Source organism: Rhipicephalus microplus, chromosome 3 (assembly GCF_043290135.1).
Source record: "Rhipicephalus microplus isolate Deutch F79 chromosome 3, USDA_Rmic, whole genome shotgun sequence".
Classification (NCBI taxonomy): domain Eukaryota; kingdom Metazoa; phylum Arthropoda; class Arachnida; order Ixodida; family Ixodidae; genus Rhipicephalus; species Rhipicephalus microplus.
The window spans coordinates 4,059,664-4,082,099 of NC_134702.1; the positions used below are offsets into that span (position 1 = coordinate 4,059,664).

At 42.0% G+C, this 22,436-nt stretch overlaps 1 protein-coding gene across 33 annotated transcripts in view; it reads left to right on the top strand.

The window, feature by feature from the left end:
• The window catches only part of trol (terribly reduced optic lobes), a 531,158-nt gene that overhangs the window by 230,644 nt on the left and 278,078 nt on the right, over positions 1-22,436 (top strand). For 25 of the 33 annotated variants that reach the window (XM_075888764.1, XM_075888744.1, XM_075888745.1 and 22 more), the window contains 9 exons: positions 1,618-1,755; positions 4,501-4,626; positions 6,731-6,838; positions 11,803-11,916; positions 11,994-12,110; positions 13,523-13,654; positions 15,912-16,019; positions 18,364-18,498; positions 21,912-22,046. In XM_075888764.1, coding sequence (XP_075744879.1) covers positions 1,618-1,755; positions 4,501-4,626; positions 6,731-6,838; positions 11,803-11,916; positions 11,994-12,110; positions 13,523-13,654; positions 15,912-16,019; positions 18,364-18,498; positions 21,912-22,046 — 1,113 coding nt within the window. The remainder of the gene's footprint in view (positions 1-1,617; positions 1,756-4,500; positions 4,627-6,730; positions 6,839-11,802; positions 11,917-11,993; positions 12,111-13,522; positions 13,655-15,911; positions 16,020-18,363; positions 18,499-21,911; positions 22,047-22,436) is intronic. The other 8 variants (XM_075888758.1, XM_075888771.1, XM_075888778.1 and 5 more) reach the window with 3 other exon arrangements.

Consider the following 22,436-nt stretch of genomic DNA (forward strand, 5'->3'; position numbering starts at 1 on the left):
GTTCAACACAAGGCAAGATTTATTTGAAACACAAAAAGTGCAACCAAATAGTCGAGAATTGGAATATCATACGCAAAGCTTGTGGGCGTTGTGGGCATAGCGGTAGCGTTCATCACTCAACAGGAGCCCTCAAAAGGTAAGCGTAAGATGTCAGTATTGGGCTGATGGCTATTTAACAGAATCATCTGCAGTTTCCTTCTGAAGAAATAGTTTACCATCAATCCCAGTCTTAGGCACATGGCAAACCCAATGCGTCTTGGTGGCTTTCAGCTGCCGTTGCCAGTAGCGAACACAAAACTCGTCGACTTCGAAAGGTCTACAGGCAGCCCTGTTGGCATTGTTTAGTGCATGATCAATCTCTTTCAACTTGAAAGCAGCCATGTAGCTTCAGCATCGCCCCATAACATGACAACATTCCCGACACAACACACAAAACACGCCGCAACACGCTCTTGCCGCTTTGGCTTGAGTTGGATTAAATCTCCATGCAATAATAGTATGCTTGATGCTTAGGAGATGGCGCCAGATAGCGCTCGCTACCATCATTAATGGCTGAAACGAGCAGATGACATTATTAATTGTGGCAACTATGGGGGTGCGATAATTACTTAACGAAAAAAAAACTATTTTTGCTGGGCGATGTGGGGGGTGCGAAGATTACGCGAGTAAATACTACTCCGTATAGTTGGAAATACGCAGCAAGTTTGTATTTTTGTCTTAATTCACTCACAAAATTATGCTGAAGGGCTCTTTCAAAGGTTTTAAGTCATAACAAATGCAATACACTTATTAAAAAAAAGAGATCTGGTTTCATGTATTTATGAAGTTTACTTCAGGTATTTATATATATGTACATATTTTTTCACGCATTCAGTGAATGATCGAGCATGCCCATGTAAATTATTTTTTAGCTGTACAAAACATGCAAGCTGCTCATTACACCACTACTTCTACAGTGAAAAGGAACTTTAAATACTTCACTGAAATGGCCAGATCAATGTTAAGGCTTGAAGATATCAGCTTTTCATTGTTCAATGCAACTATATATGTTTACATTATAGAGAGAAAAAGCTTCCGATGTTTGCAATAGCACTTGCAAACATTTTTCTGGACTGGCCTGCGTACTTATGTTTAGCAAAGGGTGCCTAACTGGTTTTTCTATGCACCCAAGATAAAGAAATAAGTTCTGTGAAGATGAATAGGCTTAGCTCTTCGGAGTTTCTACCAGCTTGTTGTTTGCTCTTCTGAGAATTAGTTCCTTTCAGGTTTGCTTAACTTTCAAGGAATATAATACTTTGGACTTTACCACAAAAAATTTTGTTTGTGACATGTTTATAGCTTTACTTGTTGCTGTTGCAACTATGAAGTATCTTGATGATGATATTTGTGAACATTGCATGCTTATTAGCCAATAAGAAAGCCACAATATGCAGATCACTCGCATGGTGGCCAAAGACTGGCTTGTGCTACTAACGCAACTGTCTAGCCAAACACTTAAGTTATGCATTCTAACGACTGACACCGTAGTTGCAGTGCACAGCTGTTGCAAAGTGCAGATTGCATATGTTTGCTTTGCTGTTGCATTGTGACACTGCTGTGTTCCACATCATTTTTCAGATGAATGTCAACCGGATCAATTCAAGTGTGATGGTGGAAGGACGTGTGTTGACTCTGCCAGAAGATGCGATGGTCACTATGACTGTGCTGATCGCACTGATGAGCAAGGCTGCCCACCTCATCAACCTGGAGGCCAGTGTAAGGCCATTAGCATTCTTTCCCCTTTTTTTTTGTTTCCTTTTAATTTGATTCATTAGCTCAGCTCAGTGCTCCAGAACTCTTGCATTTTTTGTGGCTATCTATTTAAAAGACACGAAAGATTTAAATAAGCTAGTAAACTGTCACTGTTGGAGTTCTAAACATAATGCCCATTTTAACGACTGATATTGAGCACTGTTGCAGTTGTTCAGAGTGCCACTTGTCCAAGGCAACAATCTGCTTTGCTGGCTGACATCGGCTTTGTGCCAAACCTCTCCCAACTAGCAACACATTTGTGCATTGCTAACATTTAAGGTTTAATGTGCAGTTCAAATATCTACAAAAGATAACTTTGGCCCTAATTCACTACTTAAATTGACAATGCAGACCAGGATGTGCATGTTCTCATTCATAACTGATACTGTTGCTCGGAATTTCAGATGAATGCAGCTTGAACAATTTATTCAAATGGGGTATCTGTACACACATTTGTTACGATCATTTGAATGCTACTTCGATTTGGTTTTGACTACTACAGAGGTCTCAAATATGCAGCGTGCTCTCAGTTATAGGGTGCAGCCCACACGTGATTTTCATCTTGCATAAAAAAAATTCTTATTCATTATTTTCATTAGCTACACAGACCTGGTTCATTTAACTGGCTCTGTGGGTCATCTTATTTATTTACTTTGCCTTTAAGCATGACCATAAAACAAATTATACTTCAAAATCTGCATCCAAATTTGAGTAACTTCGGAGATCGATATCGACATGTTGAAATTCTGGGACTGAATATCCTTCAGAAATGACCTGTATATGAGATATGGGAAAGGTTGCTTTTAAATGGCAGCATTTGCTCGCCAATTTTACAAACTCCCCCCACGCTCCTACCTCCTTCACTGCCCTGGCTCTTGCTGGAGTAAATTGCATGACTGCAGTCCGCTGGCCGAGGCAAGTTGTTGGAGACCCCTGGACTCTAGTGGGCTTGGAATATAGAACTCCTGCACAGTGTCTTGTAGCACACGTGTGTGTGTGTGTGTGTGTGTGTGTGTGTGTGTGTGTGTGTGTGTGTGTGTGTGTGTGTGTGTGTGTGTGTGTGTGTGTGTGTGTGTGTGTGTGTGTGTGTGTGTGTGTGTGTGTGTGTGTGTGTGTGTGTGTGTGTGTGTGTGTGTGTGTGTGTGTGTGTGTGTGTGTGTGTGTGTGTGTGTGTGTGTGTGTGTGTGTGTGTGTCACACACACACATGAGCATAATCTGATTTTTTTTTGCTTCCATGGTACTTTCTTCAGGAGACCTGTTTTTTCAGTACGGTTCTTATGTAATGATGTAACATTGCCTGTTTTTGTGCATCAGTCCACTACTGTTCATAAATGTGCCTTTGAAACTTTAATATTCACTGTTTCACCTAACAGTAACGCTTATTGTGGGCATGTTTAAATTAATGGCAAGTCACTAAGCTGCATGCTTTAAACTTGCTGTTCCTGGTTGTTATTTTATAATACTGTTCACCGACCTTTTTTTTTTTTTTTTCAGGATGCATATCAGTAATTTATCTAACCTCACTTCTCCTCCAGTAATTTTTACCATCCACTATACAGCTTTGTGTACAAAAGGTACCAGATAATTGTAACCAGTCATTCAGTGACTGCCTGATATGCCAGTCATGCATATAGATACTGTATATATAAATTTTATTGTTCTTGCTTTGACGTGGTCAAGCTGGACATTTAAGTTGTGGCAGCCATGTGTTCCAAGCTTGATCAACATTCTACATAGATCTAATTTTAAACACAGCGTCTTGATATTGAAATCTGTTTTTGTTATTATATTAAGCAGCCAAGTGTTCCACGTAAGCATGAATACCATGCCACCATAAATTCGATAACAACCCTGCAAACTTTCGATGTTTTCCAACACCACATTTGTTCATAGGTTTCCTTTGCTTCTCAGTCTTTGTCGCGATGGTTCCCCTTTCCTTCTTTCCTACCAAGCAATGTGTGGTAATAAAGTGGGACTGCAATGTGCCCCTTAAGGTGCTTGTGGTCAGTGGTTCAGTATGTTGACCTTACATTGATTCTCGTGGACAAGTGGAAGAGCACATTGAGCAAGTCAAGCGGCACACTCCCTCGTGTGTATGCAGACTCTTGGAAAGATAAATATGCTGCTGTCTTTTAGTCTTTCTTTGGCTGAATGAGCATGTATGATGCACCTGTGTTCTGCACGAGTCTCAGCACATCTCGCTTCTTTCACACTGCATGAAAAGGTTGTTTAGGTCGGTGAGTTCTTTCTAGTCGGCAACATTGCAGAACTATTGCAGCTATGGGTTTACCTTGTAAGGGGCACTCACTGGAATGCATTATTTTTGTAATGAAAGATGTGGGTCATTTTTGAAGTAAACCAGCTGGTCTACTTCAACATCTCTAAATATTGATATAAACAACTTGGAGGTACGTCTAGTCTTATTGTTATAATGGCTATATCGCTATTATTTTGCAAGTTTATTGAAAACTTGACCTTATATTGCTGTACTGTATTGTTGCCGACCCATATTGTCAGCTTCATTTATGGGCCTCTCGTTGCTGCCCTGTAAAGGCACCTTATTCATGCATGCCACTGGGTGAAGCCTGCTTCTTGCATGTCTTTTTAAGGTGCTCGTGTGTGCATGCATGGTTCTTGTACATGTTAAAATGCACACTGTGTGGGTGGACTTTGCCATAGCTGGAATTTTGTGGATGCCGCTTTTCCAGCGCCGCCAGCTGTGGATGACTGCACTGCGGACGAGTTTCGGTGCAGTAGTGGCAAGTGCATTGCTCAGGCGTTGGTTTGCAATGGCAGGCGAGATTGCACAGACAACTCTGATGAGAGCGACTGCCGTAAGAGCACTGTCCCTCCTTCTGTTCTTTAGCACTCAGCACAGCACTGCTAGACTGGTTTTTGTTGCATAAAAAAGACACGGTATAGTTTTGACTCTTTGTCCTTCCACCTACTTCTTTGCTCATGAAGGTTCCTGGTCACATCAACAATCAGCTGCAGTGCAACACGCTCTGTTATCAGCAAAGTGTTGAAGCACAACTCTTGAATGCAGCTGGCTGGTACTGTTTAATTGTTTCATTATGTGCCATAATGTCTCAAGGCCACTGTTTGTGCATGCACTTCACTCTTTTTTTTTTTCTTAAAGGCTAGAGACATTCTTACAGCTTGCATTACAGCCTTTGCATCTAAGCTTTTTGCTGGCCCAAGCTATGTGCAGAAATAGGCCATGCTGGCAAGCTATCAACATGCCTCTACTAGTAGAAAGTGCTATGAGCTTGAGTGTTAGTATACATGGATATCACTGATTTAAGTGGTATCACACCACAGTTAAAAAAGTTACTGCAAGGATATTGGAGCTCATATTAAGAGGTTAGGTTTTCAAAATAGTGAAACCTCAATAAAATAAAAAAACGGCAGTTCTCAACATTCTACGTGCCAAGCTGCGCATTTGCTCTACTTCATCTAGTAAAATAGTGAACATTGTGCTCCTATGTGACACATAGAAGTGCTTCTTTAGCCTGCTATCTTGAGTGACCTGACAAAGAGAGGTGGGGACATGCCACAATGTTGCACAACCATGAGCGTCATTAGATAAACATGACTCTTCCTTGTCCAAATAAAGCAGGCAATAATTTTGTTTAAAGGAAATTAAAAAATGGCGACATTTCAAAGCCTTATGGGTTCCTCTTTCTTCATTGTGAACAGGCAACCTATAGCTACACGCAAATGTCATGCATTTATTTCCTTTCAAACAAAGAGAGCACCTGTTTTATTTTGACAACTAACAAGTCTTTTCAAGTTTTGCAGTGTAGTTGTTTTTCATGTGAGGCCATTGTCACTGCATTTTTATAAGCACATCATACAAAAAAAGCTGCATGTATTATAGTCTAGCATTGAGTTTGTCACTTGAGCAATTCATCACTTGGCCAAAGATTGCTCTGTGGCCGTCAACAGGGGTTGCCTCTTCTCTGCGCAGGGACCTATGAGTTACACTGTAGCATGACTAGAATTGAACATTTTAACCCATGCTGTTTCGTGGAACCATGTTTAAGATTCAGCAAATCAGTTCTGCAAAGCATCCTAGCTGGAGGAACAACGGGACAGGGGAACAACGGCCATCTGTTTAATAGTGCAAACTTGCCAGGAAAAACCCAAGCATATTTGTTGGAAAGAGTCATTTAAAAAAAGATTTTGACTGGAATTTGAAACTGGGACAAGTGCCTTTCTGGGATGCTCACTGTGCTGTCTAAATTAATCAGCAGTCATATGGTAAATTAATCAACACCTTGAAGCATTGCAGATCTGTTCTGTAGAGCATCTTTCATGCTTCAAGCTTACTCTTGCACTGCAATGTGCTACCCTTTTAACTAGCATGAACAATGGTGACTGCCACAGAGATCCTAGGTCTAAAACTACAACATTTTTTGACAGCTAAGCATTCTTCCTTAGAAACCTGCCTGTATGAGTTTCCACCATTGGTATAACCAGATCACACGCGCATTGATACATTGAATAGGTTAAACCCTCCTCCACTGGAAATAATCTTATTAGTTACACTCCTGGCTTATTTCGTAGATTCATGCCAAAATATAGATGCGCATTCTTTTTTTCCTTTTATGTTTAAAACATTCAACCTTCTACATTTTATTTGAGTTACCACTATTCATTATTAATTGCCATAGTGTAAGGTTAGGTTCGTAAATACCTTCCTTATTAATTTGAAAGTTTCCTAGAGTCATGGTTTCATCACAAGTGTAGCAGTGCTGCTCTGTGTGACGTAGGTGCCGTGCTTTCGTAGTGTTCCACTGCATTGAGCTGCTTTCTGCTTCCTGCTTCAGTCCACTTGGTTTTGCTTGGAATTGAAGCATCCAACTGCATCAGGTTTTTTTGTTTTTTGGTTTTTTTTTCTGGCAATGCAATCAGTTTTCACCATTCATACTGCAGCATGCCGGCAGGGGCAATTTAGGTGTGGCAATGGCAATTGCATCAAGATGGCAAGGCGCTGTGATGGCTACCATGACTGCCAGGATAGGAGTGATGAACTTGACTGTCGTAAGTGCCTGGGGGCTGACTGGCTCCGCTTGCTTTGGTGGCTTCAGAACGTATTGCTATTGATCCATATCATGTGATCCATATTATGTGATCCATATCATGTGATCCATATCATGTGATTTATATATGATCCATGTATATGATTCGTATACATGTGATTAGTGAAATATAGCCTTTGAGCACTGTGGCACACTTGCATGTAGAACAAATTTTGTTTTGTGATCAGGCAAGCTCAAGCCATCATAATGTTTTGGGAGCAGGCAAGCTTGCTTTAAAGTCACTCAGAAGTAACATGCTGGTTGGCCATACTGCTTGAAATGTTGAAGGTGGCTTTGGATGTATAGGCTCCTTATAATGCACTGAATGCCCCCACATAGAGTAGAGATTAATTTCATCAAGCAGACAGTATACTGACATGTAGAATCTTATTTTTTCTTTCTGTAAGAGGCTGAGAGTGTTGGTGAAGAAAGATTACTAAAGATACTATGTATAGTCGCTGTAAAAAAGATGAGCTCAAGCGATTGTTTCAGTCAGTTACTTGTGCTAATCTTTTTCTATAGCGACTATCATTTTTCTTTTTTTCTGTAATCTTCAAGTGTCACTGTGTAGGGGCTCTTTTGTCGAATTTTTGTGGCCTACAGTGGCTAACATAGGAATCATTTTCGTGATGACTCTGGACCGAGTTTAGGCCAGATAGACGGGAGACTGCTCTCCTGTGTTTATTACAGGGGAAAGGGGGTGATTGGTTGGCATGACAGTGGTCACATGACCTACATGGCCACACGGAGTAAGCTAAGAAAACATGCATGGTGGAGGCCTAGCTCCACCCTGGGGCTAATAAGACAAACTTGAATGTAAATGTACTGATGTGCTTGCATCCCACTAGGGGTTGCACGACACAACACTTGTCATGGCCGAGTTGTACCAAATCTCTATTTTGGCCCGTGAAATATATACAGGTATGTCGTCAGCGACACTAACTGCACTTTGTAGGCCATCCAGAGCAATTTGTTGTAGTTCTTGAAAAACCTTACATGCAGCCAAGCAGTAACCACCTGCATCGTCCAAAGGGCATCTGAAATGTCAGCATGCTTGACTCGTAATGTAAGACACAATGCCAATATCCATTTTTTAAGTCGAGTTTTGAGAATACCTTGGCTTGTGCAAGTTCTGGCAAGTATGTCTTCTGGTGTTGGCAATGGGTGCAGTTTTTGCAAATTGAAGAAAGTTGCTGCCAAAAATATCAGATTGGTCTGTTTTGCACCGAGCAAACCGGCAGACCTGTCTAAGAGGGTTTTGCAGCTCGGCACACAATGCAGAGTTTGCGAAATCAATTAGGTAAAAAAATACTGCGTATGTGACACCTGTGTGGTGTATAAAATTTCTTAGTTGCGATCAGCAATAAATCGGACAATCTGGTCGACGCATTAGCATTTGTTTATGGGAGCATACAAATCTTTTGGCACTGGTAGTACCCTCCGCTACATTGCGAGCAGTGTGATTGAACACCCATGTTCGGAAATGTATCCATTGTAGGTAAGGCTAAGATGCAACATGGAAGAGAATTTCTTAAGGTGTACCGCATATAGAAGCTTGGTCCAGGAAAATGTGTAAGCACAGCTTCACCTTTCATAAACAGGGGTGACATCCACGGATAAGATAGGTGCATTCTGCATGCTCTGAATAGACTTGAGAAGAGGCATATTTTTGAAATAACAGTTGTTAGTAGTCACCTCTGTGTTCACGGTCTCCAGATCTGTCTCTTGTTTTTTTCTTTTTCTGGCAATTTAGTTGCTTTATTTGATTTTATGTATGTACTAACTTGTCCAAGAAGCAACTCTTGAACGCTAGGTCGAAATTCACTGTTATAAGGCTCGTCTTTCCCGACGTGTCTTTTCCTAACACAGTTGCCACGTATTCCTCTATCACAATAAACTCGACTGAATATGTCTTTTGAATCTTCATATCTCTCAGGGGAAGCTGACACTTGCACTTTGGTGTGATAGTCGTTCTATTATGCATCTTTAATTGTGTAGGGGCTTCCTCTTGATCTCTGCCGTGGACATATTTTTCAGGGATAACATTAACAGCGACTCCACGGTTGACTCTGAACCTGGTGTGTTCTTTGCTGTCTCTTGTCCCTAGTGTCATGAAAATTCCATCTTTTACTGCCAAGATGTCGTCTGAGCTGGAGTCACTTTTATACAAAACTCGCACACTGTCACTACCTTTGGTCTTGCACTGTTTTGAGGAGTGGTTTTGCTTGCCGAAGTTAGTGAACTCTTCCCCACATTAGCTTTTCTTGAAAATGTGAACTGTTTCACAGTGCCAGCATGCTTTCATTGGTGGCATGGGAATTTCGGTCACACTTTTTTTGCTTCATTGCTTTCATAATGTGCAGAGGGTTGGCATCTTGACTCGGATTGCTTGCTTCTTGCCTGAACATGTTTAGCTGCTTTGCTGAGCAAACTTTTGCAGCTGTTTTGAGAGTTGAGTCTTCAAGATCCAGTAACTTCATTTACACATTCTCGTTGTGGATGCTGAAAATTACCTGATCTTGGATCATCTTGTCACATTGTTCCTCGAAATTAGTCTTGTGCCTTTGCTTCCAGGTCCATGAGAAAGGAGTTCAAGGGTTCATCTTTCCCCTGCATCTCAACAAGTTGCTCGAGTACACTTCATTTCTTCTCAGGGTGAAGTGCTTGTCTCGCTTCTCCAGTAAAACACTTGGCACTTGTGAGCGGTCCGCGTTGGGTTCTGCCTTGCCAAAATCAAATGTGTTGTAGACTTCTATGATTGCGAGTCTCACCATTATTAGAAGCATTGCAACCTTTTGCTCATCAAACTTTTTTTCTTTTCATCTGTCGCGGTCAAGTATAAGATGCTGCCTGAACGACTTCCAGTTTGCATACATATCTCTCGTCAGGCACATATTCCCTGGTGGCTCAATCACCATGTTGGTTGCTATTGTTGCAGTTGGCTGCATGGTAACGTTGAACTCACAGCTGAGAGTCAAGGCGTGGCTCAAGCTTGGTCATCGCTCGTGGTCTTGCTTGCTTCGGTGCTTGTCACCACTTCTGACGCTATGTTTAAATATCGTTCAAAAGGCGACAAGCACGAGATGAGACGAGACGTGCTTTGCCAGAATGCCATGACTGTCCTGTAAAACTATACTATGAAGTAGAACATCGCAGATGATGATGATGATAGACATGTTTGTCCATTAAAATGTCTTGTACCCATTTTCTTGATATATAGTTATTTGCATTCTACAGTTAATGTAGAGTAAGTGTTTTGCTGTTGTGCGTATCGTTCCTCAAAATATTGTATTTCCTCAACTTTGTGTCTAATTGGTTACCTGTGATTATGTGTGCCCGCTTCCTGTATGGGTCTGCAGAAGACCTACAGTATTGTTAAATAAATAAATAAATAAACAAATGAATAAATAAAAAAATATGACCATTAAAGGCTGACGGACAGTGAACTTCAATAGAACTGGAGGAGTTACTGCAGGACCTTCTTACGAGAAGCCGTCGTAACCGCTGGCCGTGCCCACGTAGAGAACAGAACGCCGTGACGCTCTGCTGTTTCTGGGCCCTCTAGACTGCCTGGATTTGCCTGCCGAATTCTGTACTTTTGATGGCCTCCTCCCATTCGGCTTTGCTTGAGAGAAGGCTGTTAGGCAGCGAGGCACATTGCCAGAGCATGTGAGCCATAGAGCAGGTTTTATTCGCCCCGCCGCGGTGGTCCAGTGGCTAAGGTACTCGGCTGCTGACCCGCAGGTCGTGGGTTCAAATCCCGGCTGCGGCGGCTGCATTTCCGATGGAGGCGGAAATGTTGTTGGCCCGTGTGTTGGCCCGTGTAATTTGGGTACACGTTAAAGAACCCCAGGTGGTCAAAATTTCTGGAGCCCTCCACTACGGCATATCTCATAATCATATGGTGGTTTTGGGACGTTAAACCCCACAAATCCAAGAAGGTTTTATTGCAGTCAGGGCAGCTAGGGTCAACGTCCACGTATATTTTACTTAAACATCCTCGTGACAGGAAAGACCCCATCTGCAACATTCTCAAAGTAGCTGACTGTGCTCTGCTGAGCTTCGCGTTAGGAAGAGGATAGATTCTTCTGCTAAGCTGGTAATGTGTGGTTATTTCATTGAATGTGAGTAGTGCATTGTTCTGCTGAGTCTCTTCCTGCCTCTCTGTAGCCTCTACATCGTCGCGGCGCGCAAGTTGTCGCGCACAATCATGGGCCAGCTTGTCGAGGTTTGGGAGTCTTCAAAAACGATCTTCCCCATGTGTGCGGGGGAACAAAGTGATAACATAACGTGGACAAGTACTTTTTTCTAGAATGGAGGCCGCCTCTCGAGCAAGGTTGCCCGATTGGTAAGCTCCGATTGCGTACGGCGATTTGCTCTGCTATACCCTGGGTGGCCGCCTTTACGGAGACGGAGGAGCGAAGCACCCCCCTCTTGTCTATAACCGACAACACGAAAATTCTACTGCTACCGTACTGCGCTGCATCGACAAACACGACGGAGTCAATGTCATACCTAACTCCTTTCACAATGGCTCGTGCACGGACTTTGCGCCTACCCTCATTGTGTTTGGAATTTGACTCCAAGGCCTATTCCCGCCGTGGCCTGCAGTATGTATCGATGGCACACTGTGTCAAACGCCTTAGTGAGATGCAGGGCTCGAATACCTCGCACGTCTTGAGCGCTAAATGGCTGAGAACCATAAATATTTAGTGGCATAGAGTTTGTCCAAAAACCACTTTACGCTACACATTGTCATGGCATAAAATTAGAACTGTGCAGCTTATCATAAAACTAATTACATACTTGAAATCAGTGTAAATGTATATAGAAAAAAAAATTTAATTGCCCCAGGCTACATATTAATTTAATTTTTCAAATCGCACCTCTGCTTAATGATGCTTGCATGCTCTTGTGATGTTGCAGCTAACGTCTGCAGGCCTGGTCAATTCCGTTGCCATAGTGGCACGTGTATCTCGGAGCGTGCTCGTTGTGACGGGCGCAGGGACTGCCCAGATGGATCTGATGAGAGCCAGTGTGGTGAGTTTCTGACTCAAATTGTGTTTGGTCAGTGAAGTTAAAGTTCAACAAGCTTTCCATTTTGGTTTTAATTTCAGCTCACAGCTGCAGGGCTGACCAAATACGATGCCAAGGTGGTGGCTGCCTAAGTGTCTCTCGAAGGTGTGATGGAGTCTCAGATTGCCCTAATGGAGAAGATGAACTGTCATGTGGCAGTAAGTTCACCGTCTGCTTTCTGCGGTTTCTCGGTTTTTTTGCAGCGAAAGCTGTAGTGAGTTCACAACACGGGTCAAGCACGGGGCCGTAGTTGTTCGCTGCCACCGCCAGTGTCCGTAACCAGTATGACGGGAAACAAAATAAAACTGTAAACACCTAGGACACAATAGGATTAGAACCCGTGTCCCCTGTGTACCATTCCAGTATTTTACAACTGAGCCGCACTGGTACTTCGAACTTGTTTCTAAACTGGCCTTAGGCAGGCTTGATGCTGAGAAAGGGATCGCGTTAATATGAGTAATAAAGCATTTTAGAACATCAAAGGAACAACCAGGGGTCGCACAGTGTGAATTGTGTAACGAGTGGGTCCTCCGGTGCTCAAACCCGTTAAACTTGTTCTTGATCGCCTATTAAGTTGCAAATATCCACTTCAGGTACAATTCTTTATCGTCTTCAGCCGCTGCTTAAAAAAATTGCATAAAATTCCTAGGAAGTGTGTAGTAGATACCATGATTATTCGAAGAATGATGAAGGATAGCATAGTGAATCTTGATCTACTACACAACTATGATCATTTATGGTGTAGTGGGTACCCTGCAAGCATGCTTATAGCAGTTGCCAAAAGAGCTTTCAAGAAATGCTCTTAAAGGCTGTTGTTTTAGCTTTCGCTGTAACTGTGCTGCACGTTCCACGCAGGCCTGGATTTTTTTTTTTTTTTTTGGGTGGGGTGAGGAATTAAGACTCAGGCCACCTAACAAAAGTTTCATGGTATGAGGCAATTTCATAAAGCAGACAGTGGCAAAAGAACAATTCTACTTATATCTTTTTGTTTGTTTTGTTTCATGCTTACTTTTTCATACCCCCTATTTCTGGTCATAAGACAAGCCACCATAATTGCTGCTTGTATGCCAATGATTGGGACACATTTGCTTGTTTGGTTCAGTTTATTCAAGGGTAATTTAGCAGACTTGGCTTGATAGACAGGACGAAAAGCTGCATAATTTAATGCAACACTAAGCCTTCGCATCGTTTTGTTTAAGGCAGTATCTATAATAATGCATTAGTTTCCCCTTTGAGGATTGTACACATTCTTCCAAACGTTCCTGAATAGTTGGCATAACGTCACCATTCACATTGGCAGTAAATTGTTTTGCAGCTGCAGTTGTGGTATTACTAGGTGATGCAGTTCAAGTAGCATGATGAACATTTTGGAGAGCTGAAGAGGTCTCTCTCACGTTTGGGAAAAATACAAGTTACACTATGTTCTTGCTCACTTGGCTTGACTGTAGCACAAGATGCTGTCATTTGCTATATGCCTACCAATTTTTTTTAATAATGAATAAGATTGAATTATTTCCATGGACAGTAAAAAGTGTAACTACTAACATTCTCAATTGTGTGCTCTCTTAAGATGGGCACGTGTGCCAGTCTCACGAGTACAAGTGCTCGTCTGGACACTGCATTGATTCACGCCAGAAGTGCAACCAAATCAAGGATTGCCCAGATGGTGATGATGAAGACAATTGTGTTGTGGACATACAACGTAGGTTTCTCAGTTGGACATACTTATAGAAGCATGCGTATCTCCCCCCAAATAAAAGCTAGGCCATGTTCATATAGCATGCACACACTGCTTGTTCTAAAGCAGAACCAAGTGCATGTTTATAGAGCCTTGTTGCAAAACCATCTGTTCTAGTCCATGAGATTACATAGTTTTAAAGGGATGGTCTTGATGTTGTCCCGTCATAATCTGAATTAAGCAGATGTAGAAAGTGGACCTTATTGAATACGACCTGCAGGTCATGGAATCAAATTTCGGCCACAGCGGCTGTAGTTTTGAAAGCAAAATGCTTGAGGGCCATGTACAGATTGGTCCGCTGATAAAGAAAACACGTGTGTGCCGGGCTAATTCGTATTTGGCCCTCCTGCGAAAATATTGACGCTCAGATTTGAAAATAAGGCTATTCATGGTTGACCTATGTGACTTCTTTTGACAGGCTAATGCCATGCATGCACAATTTTTTGACAACACACGACTGTTAGTAAACTGGTAATGTGACTCCTGTGGTTCCTTCAACAGTGGAATGTAGTGTACTTAGATATAGGTGTGCGTTGGAGAACCCCTGGGGGTCAAAATTTCTGGAGTCATATTACGGGGTCTTTCATAATATCACTGTTTTTGTATGTTAAAGCTCAACAATTATTTTATCAGATTCTGCATTTTTTATTCTCTTTGCTGTCTGATAACAGCTTAAAGGTGAAAGTTTAGCAGTGTACTTTTAGGAACTTTCTTTCTTAATCAAGTTTATTTCAGAGAACTATGCTTTCTTGAACTTGTTTGGGGCCCATAGTGAGTGATTTTCGGCCAACTACTTGGAAAAAGACGGGTGGAGATAACGACAGCAATGAACGTTTAATAAAACTTTCTTTTCTTGTCTTTCCAAAATAGTGCAGGCATTCTTCTTAAATCTTCTGGCTGCCTTTCTCCATGGGACTATCATCAGCTGTGAGAATCAACACTTAAATTCAGAAATGCGCAGTTCGCATCTGCTCAAAAGTGGCACACAGGTAAAAAGAATTAAACAACCTTTGAAAAACGGCAAGATTATGTGCATTATGTGCAGATTATTTTCTGGTGCTGCACAACACTGCCAATCGGACAGAATTGGTACCTAAATATCAGCAATACTTGCTCTACACTATCCATAAAGCAATGCGAGAGTACGAAATGTTGGAAATAAAAGAAATCGGGCCTCTGTATCCGAATGTAACCTTCTTGGAAGGACATGCTTGCTAGAAGAACGACACATGCTCATGCAGTGGCTTTCTGCCCAATGACTCAAATCACTCAAAGAATGTGAAACGAGCCATCGTGGCCATGGTTACACTAAAGTCGTGCCACCATGGTGTACTACCAAGAGTCATGCAACAGGTCACCTGACTAAATCATGCTGGCTACCTGAGCAGCCTTGTAAAAGCAGTTGCTGAAGGACTGCCGAAGAAAGCACAAGCAATCGAGGAAAAACCTAGGTAAAGCTAAGAGAGCTGAACAGGAGAAAAATGTGGTCGTCGTACCATATGGGGTGACCCACACACATTAAAAAAGATGGCTGGGAAAGAAGGTTTCGCAGTCGTATGTTCTGCACCAAACAAGGCTTAATAAATTTGTGGCCAAGTAAGTGATAGACATGCAAGAAACCAATGCAGCGTAAATCACAAAGGAAAAAACAAAGCGTGCCGAAGCGGGGTCCTTTACGACACTCCACTACCATGCAGCCAATGATACACAGGACAAACGGGCCTCAAGGATAGGACATGAGAGCATGCCACATCATTGGAAAAGATCACTGCTGGACATGTCTTTCACAATCACCAATGTAAGTGCAGTCAAACTGCACTACATCCAGATTTTAGCTAGAGGCAAAGACAAGCTAACACACAGAAATTTTGGAAACCATGGCCATCGACGAAGTGCACAATCATGCATCAGCCCACCTTTTGTACTACTAACAGAAAAAGGAAGAATTTATGTGTACAAGCAACCAATCTGGAAATCTGGGAGCATGGCATTTGATAGTAAATGCAATAAAGATTCAAGAGAAATTTCAGTAAACTGTCAGCTTGGGTCATCTGTCTTTGTCCAAGTAGTTGGCTCGAACTTTCCAAATTTTTTAGTGAAACGGGGCTCACCACCTGTATTAGCTATTGGCCCCCCTTTTTTTTACTCTCCTTAGCCTGTATGCCCACTACTAAATTTCACATTTATGCAAAGTGTTCTGATTCGTTTTTTTTTTCTGCAGCATGTAGGAAACATGAATTTCAATGCCAAGATGGTACATGCTTGCCTGATCATTTGCGTTGCAATGGACGTTCAGAATGTAGAGATTCTTCAGATGAAGAAAATTGCCGTACGTTTTTTTTCTTTCATTCAGTTTCATTTTTCTTGCCGATATCTTAACATTCTGCCTGCACAAAGCCTCACGCAGACTTCATGATGTTTCGCCCCCTCTTCATTTCTTCGTTCTTGCTTAATTTAATGTTTTTTACTTATGGTGTCACTCCATCTTCGGAATGTGTAAACCTTGGCATTTTATAATCATCTCAATTTTTTCACCATATCCCGTACTCGTTGTGCATGCTCTAGATGTAAATTATGCTATATATATATATATATATATATATATATATATATATATATATATATATATATATATATATATATATATATATATATATATATATATATATGAAGTTGCTTGCCTGCCTGCATGTGGCACAGTGGTGAGCTTTTATTTCTTGGAATGTGCACTGGAGAGCATGGATGGCATCTGAAGCTTGCAAACATGGCACAATGTTTTGTAGACAAATGTATGATTCCTACGTGGGAGCTATGCGATTAGGAATGCTTTTGGTACAACAGTCATGAGACATTGATTTATCACTCGTCTGTGATGGAAAGTACGATTGTGGCGACGGATCTGATGACCAGCACTGTGGTACGTTGCTGTTGCACATTGATTTTATTCACGCATGCTAAGGCTACTTGTGCATACACACAAATGATAATCAGCTCACCTTTGTGCAAATTTCTGTATTCGAAAAATTATTTACTGAAGTCAGACATCAAGAAGTGATACCATTACTTGTTACGAGTTTCCAACTCATATATATATATATATATATATATATTATACACACACACACACACACAACCTGTGGGATCACCCCCTTAAGTTGGCGTGAACCAAAATTAGCATGAGAGGGTAAGATGGTTTGACAAGTACGGCGCACTGGTGAAGACATGAATGTCGCAATCCCTTCACGTACGTCATCAAACACTTACCCCTACGAAAGTTGGACTTAAACTTTACACTTCTGGTGATCCTTTTATTTGGTGCAGTCTCATTTGGATTCAGCCACAGAAGTGTTTTTACGCTGTTACAAATTTTTTACGAGAATCTAAAAGAATGGAATGCTAAAAATAAATAACTTCAGTTGTTTTATGAATAATTTTTTTTTCTTTTTTGTGTGTTTAAAACGTTTTTCTTTTCAAGGTTTTTTTTTTGTTTGTTTATAAATCTAACATCTTTATATTATTACCTATATTACATAATTAATCCAGCCCTCTCTTTCAAGAAGTGAATTAATTTAAAAAGCGAGGCACCGTCCCATTCATGGCCTATCCCCCTAGGTGGGTTGTGCCAAGGTGTTGAGGAACCAATCAACCAACTTCACTGCCAGACAGTTGCACATAACTACGGGCTGGTATGTACCGCTGGTATGCAGGTTTGTGCCACAGGCGATTGACACTTGCTAGCTACCTAGAAACGAGAACACATATGGGCAATTTTAACACGCGAGCATTAAGAAATACCCGACATCAGTATCGTCGACTTGACGAATGCATAGAATAAATGTCAGGGTCTCAGCTGGAATCGAACCAAAGCATTCTGCGTGCCAATGAAGCATTTCACCACTGAGATACGCCAGGTCTCGGAACTACTTGTCAAATAGACGATAATCTTCGTGAAACGTCAATAGCGGTTGAAGTACTGCATATCCAGTTCTACAAACATTACATATGTACTCCTTCGATAAAGCTGTCACGTCAGGTTAATGTCAATTGTGGTTAGTTGCCATGCCCTGAAGTTGATCTATGTAGCAGTGTTCAGGGCCAGCATCTTGGCAAGCATCAGCGCTTCATATGAGCTTCTGGGGTTGCTCATACGCATGTTCAGTAGACATCGTTGCACAAGTGCAAAAAACTGGTTATATAAATATCCGCAGCTCTTCAACATATGTCTGTGCATTTAACAATTGTACATATATTCATAGTCATTTTATGACGTGTCGCTCAATAAAAAACTGCAACGCGCTCATCTTCCCTTTGTATGCTTCGCATAACATCGATTTCCAGTTGCGTGGGATTTACTTACTGTAAATTACCAAATCCCACTTGGTTACTCACAAACTCACTGGAATTATTCATAGCAGGGCTATTCGAATAACTTACTTGTTGAAACTGTGTTTTCTACAAACATACTCAGTGGTTTCTATGTAGTCGGGGTTTCAACAATATTAAGACTGTTCAATAATGCTTAGCCACTATTAGTGTGAATTCAAAACATGTTGTAGGCCCTGGCTTTGCTTTTAAGCTTGCACACTCCTCTGCTTTGGTTGCATTGTTTGCTGGTGAGCATGCTGAGCATGAGTGCATGTTGTACTTGCAAAGTTGGCATAATTTTTTTATAGATCAAAAGACTTCTGCCTCTCAGAAGCAATGCAATGTGCTGGGCTTTTTGTGCCTTGCTGATAACCAATGCATCTATCCATCTAACGTCTGCGATGGAGAGTATGATTGCAGCGATGGCGCCGATGAGCAATGTGGTATGTTCCTGCTTGCAGTTTGTTTTTATTTCTGCTTGCTAGTGCTTGCTGAAAGGGAAGAAATTGAATGTCACACTTCTTTCATGCCTACGGCCTCAAAGCATGAACAGTCTATTGGGAGGTACAGTCGGCCACAAAAGCTCGTGTGACGTGGTGTTTGCGAAATACCCTCTGTTAAGCCTCAGCGCATATTCTCTACTTTACCTTCAGTGTGCTACAGCTTTGTGGTCTATAGAATAAGTGCTATGCATAGCACACATTTAAAATTGCTTTTGAACGCAGCTTGTCCTGCAGCTTTTGTGGTTCACTGCACATACAGTGTTAAAAGCAGGAACCATGTCAGCTAGTTGAAGGAGGTCACATAGGACTGGGCAACACACATTGCTAAAACAGGGCATGGCAATTGTTGCTGTATTTTTTTGTCAGGACATACTCTAAGCTGAAGAGACACCATAAATTCCTATATAACTTAAATACAGTTCGTCTTCCTTATGGCAGAATTGTCCAGGGGTCAACACTGATAATGAAAAAGGATGGGACCTTGTCAAATAATTTGGATCACGTTTTCTTCGGTTCAGTCTTCTTTTATTAATTCAATTGTAAATACTTAGTTCTGTTCATACGAAGTGTATAAAAGCTGGACCGTCAACAGCAATAAAAGTTGAACAGCAAAGTTAATTCGCATATGTAACAACCAGTTTTATTTCAAAAGACAAGCAAGATATGCCTGCTCAATGGAAAATTACAGTTGCCACAAAATATTTGCGGTGGTTCTGCATGCCTGTGATGGCATCATGGTTCAAGTTCTACATAGTGATATTGGGATGATATGGCTAGATCACTATAAATACACTAGTATTTCAATATCTTGAGCCTGTTCAAAGCAGTTCTACTAGAATTATTCAGGCATAAGTTGGTGGCAGAAGTGTGCAAACGGAGGGCTCTCCGCTGCATGGAGAACCCTCCAATTATTTAGCTTTTTCCTCTCTCCATGCAGTGGAGAGATCTATCTCAATCTCTATCTGTTTTATATCTATATTTTGATACGGGGTATCACTACCAGGAAAAACAAGGGAAGCGTGGATAGAGAAGGAAGACGACGTTGCTTCCACTGCGATTCCCCTGAGTGGGTACGAGCCATGGCGGTGGAGATCATCATTATACTGCGATCGCGGACTCAGAACCCATTAAAACCCCCCCCATTAAGTTACTTTACCTTGTGTAACAATGTTTTATATGTCTACGTTTTAAAAGGAAAGCATTTCTTAGCGAACTTCGCTGACTTAGTCTATCTATCTATCTCTATCTATCTCTATCTATCTCTATCTATCTATCCGCCTAAGTTTGGGTGCTTTCGTGATCACCCCCTTAACTTGGCTTCAACCAAACTTAGCACGGGAGGGTAAGATGATTTGATGATTATGACACACTGGTCAAGACATGGATAATGATAGTCCCCTGGCGTCAAAAACTTCCCCCCAGACAGTTGCACATAACCACGGGCAGGTATGTGCCGCTGGTATGCACGTTTGTGCCACAGGCGATTGACACTTGATAGCTACCCAGAAACGAGAACACATATGGGCAAATTGAACACGCTTGCATTAAGAAATACCCGACATCAGTATCGTTGACTTGACGAATGCACAGAATAAATGTCAGGGTCCCAGCTGGAATCCAACCAAAGCATTCTGCGTGCCAATGAAGCATTTTACCACTCAGATACGCCAGGTTTCAAAACTATTTGTCAAATAGACGCTACTCTTCCGGAAACGTCAATAGTGGTTGCAGTGCTGCCTATCGAGTTCCACAAACACTACATATGTATTCCTTCGATACAGCTGCCACGTCGGGTTAATGTCAATTGTGGTTAGTTGCCATGCGCTGAAGTTGATTTATGTAGCAGTGTCATAGGCCAGCATCCTCGCGAGCATCAGCGCTTCATATGAGCTTCTGGGATTGCTCATACGCATGTTCAGTTGGCATCGTTGCACAAGTGCAAAAAACTGGTTATATAAACATCTCTAGGTCTTCAACATATGTCTGTGCGTTTAACATTTGTACATATATTTAGTCACTTCATGATGTGTCGCTCAATAAAAAAACTGCAAGGCGCTCATCGTCCTTTCGTATGCTTCACATAACGTCGATTTCCAGTTAAGTGAGATCTGCCGAATTTTTTTTCTTTCATATGAGAACTTTCTGTAAATTGCCAGATCGCACATGGTTACTTACCTGACTGGTATTATTCATAGCAGGGCTTGTCACGAATTAGGGGTGGCTGCTGCGGGCGATGGAGTGAGACATAGCTCCGTTAATAACAAAACTCATTTATTAGACACTCACACATGATACACCCTCTGTATACAATAAAATGTACAGAACCAAGAGTAATAGCTCCCAAAGTGAACCTCCAAACTAATTCCTTTGCGGACTAAACTGTCCTAACTATTGCCAGACATCTCTATAGCCTCGGTGCTTCTCATGGTGCTTTTCGTCACCTTACTTGTCTTAATTGACGCGCTGCTTGTCAATGCCCGGATTGATCGTGTCGTCCTCGGGGATCTCTATACTCTCGAGGAAAGTAGTCGTCCATGCCGCTGCCGACGTGGTCACCTGTTTTTGTCGCCGCCTGATGTTGGTGATGTGACGATGTCTCAGTGGTAGGGCCTAGTGACTGCTGGCGATACCTGGTGCTGCATGGTAACGTGGCGACCCGGAGACTGTCTTCGGCGGTTTGCTTCAAAGGGGGTTTGCACCAGAAACGTTGGCACTTGCTGTGCACGGCGGCTGCATCCCAAGTAGCGTCCCTCGCAACTTGTCGAGGTCTGTCTTCTTCTTGGTACGCACGCGTCACATGTTGCCAAGTTGCTGTCCTGCCGCTCACGTCGCCTGTATGCTAACTGGCGATGCGTCCTTCTCTTGCGAAGCCCACGTCAATAATGCCAGCTCGTCGGTGTTCGTGCACCAATCCCCGCTGGGGTCACGCACCTCGGACTTCGCTGAACGATGCGTGCGCTCGTGCCATTTTGACGTGGAGATCACAGTACTGGGCAATTTAAGTTCGTAGTGGAAAGCTTCAAATTGGCTAGTTTCTTCTTCAATATGAGAACTTACTATAAATTACCGAATCCCACTTGGTTACTCTCAAACACACTGGAATTATTCATAGCAGGGCTATTCGAATAACTTCCTAGTTTAAACTGTGTTTTCTACAAACATACTCAGTGGTTTCTATGTAGTCGGGGTTTCAATAATGCTTAGCCACTGTTAGTGTGAATTCAAAACATGTTGTAGGCCCTGGCTTTGCTTTTAAGCCTGCACACTCCTCTGCTTTGGTTGCATTGTTTGCTGGTGAGCATGCTGAGCATGAGTGCATGTTGTACTTGCAAAGTTGGCATAATTTTTTATAGATCAAAAGACTTCTGCCTCTCTGAAGCAATGCAATGTGCTGGGCTTTTTGTGTCTTGCTGATAACCAATGCATCTATCCATCTAACGTCTGCGATGGAGAGTATGATTGCAGCGATGGCGCCGATGAGCAATGTGGTATGTTCCTGCTTGCAGTTTGCTTTTATTTCTGCTTGCTAGTGCTTGCTGAAAGGGAAGAAATTGAATGCCACACTTCTTTCATGCCTACGGCCTCAAAGCATGGACAGTCTATTGGGAAGTACAGTCGGCCACAAAAGCTCGTGTGACATGGTGTTTGCGAAATACCCTCTGTTAAGCCTCAGCGCATATTCTCTACTTTACCTTCAGTGTGCTACAGCTTTGTGGTCTATAGAATAAGTGCTATGCATAGCACACATTTAAAATTGCTTTTGAACGCAGCTTGTCCTGCAGCTTTTGTGGTTCACTGCACATACAGTGTTAAAAGCAGGAACCTAAAGTGTTAAAAGCAGGAAAATATCCCTACACTTTTTAGGAAACTGGCCGCAT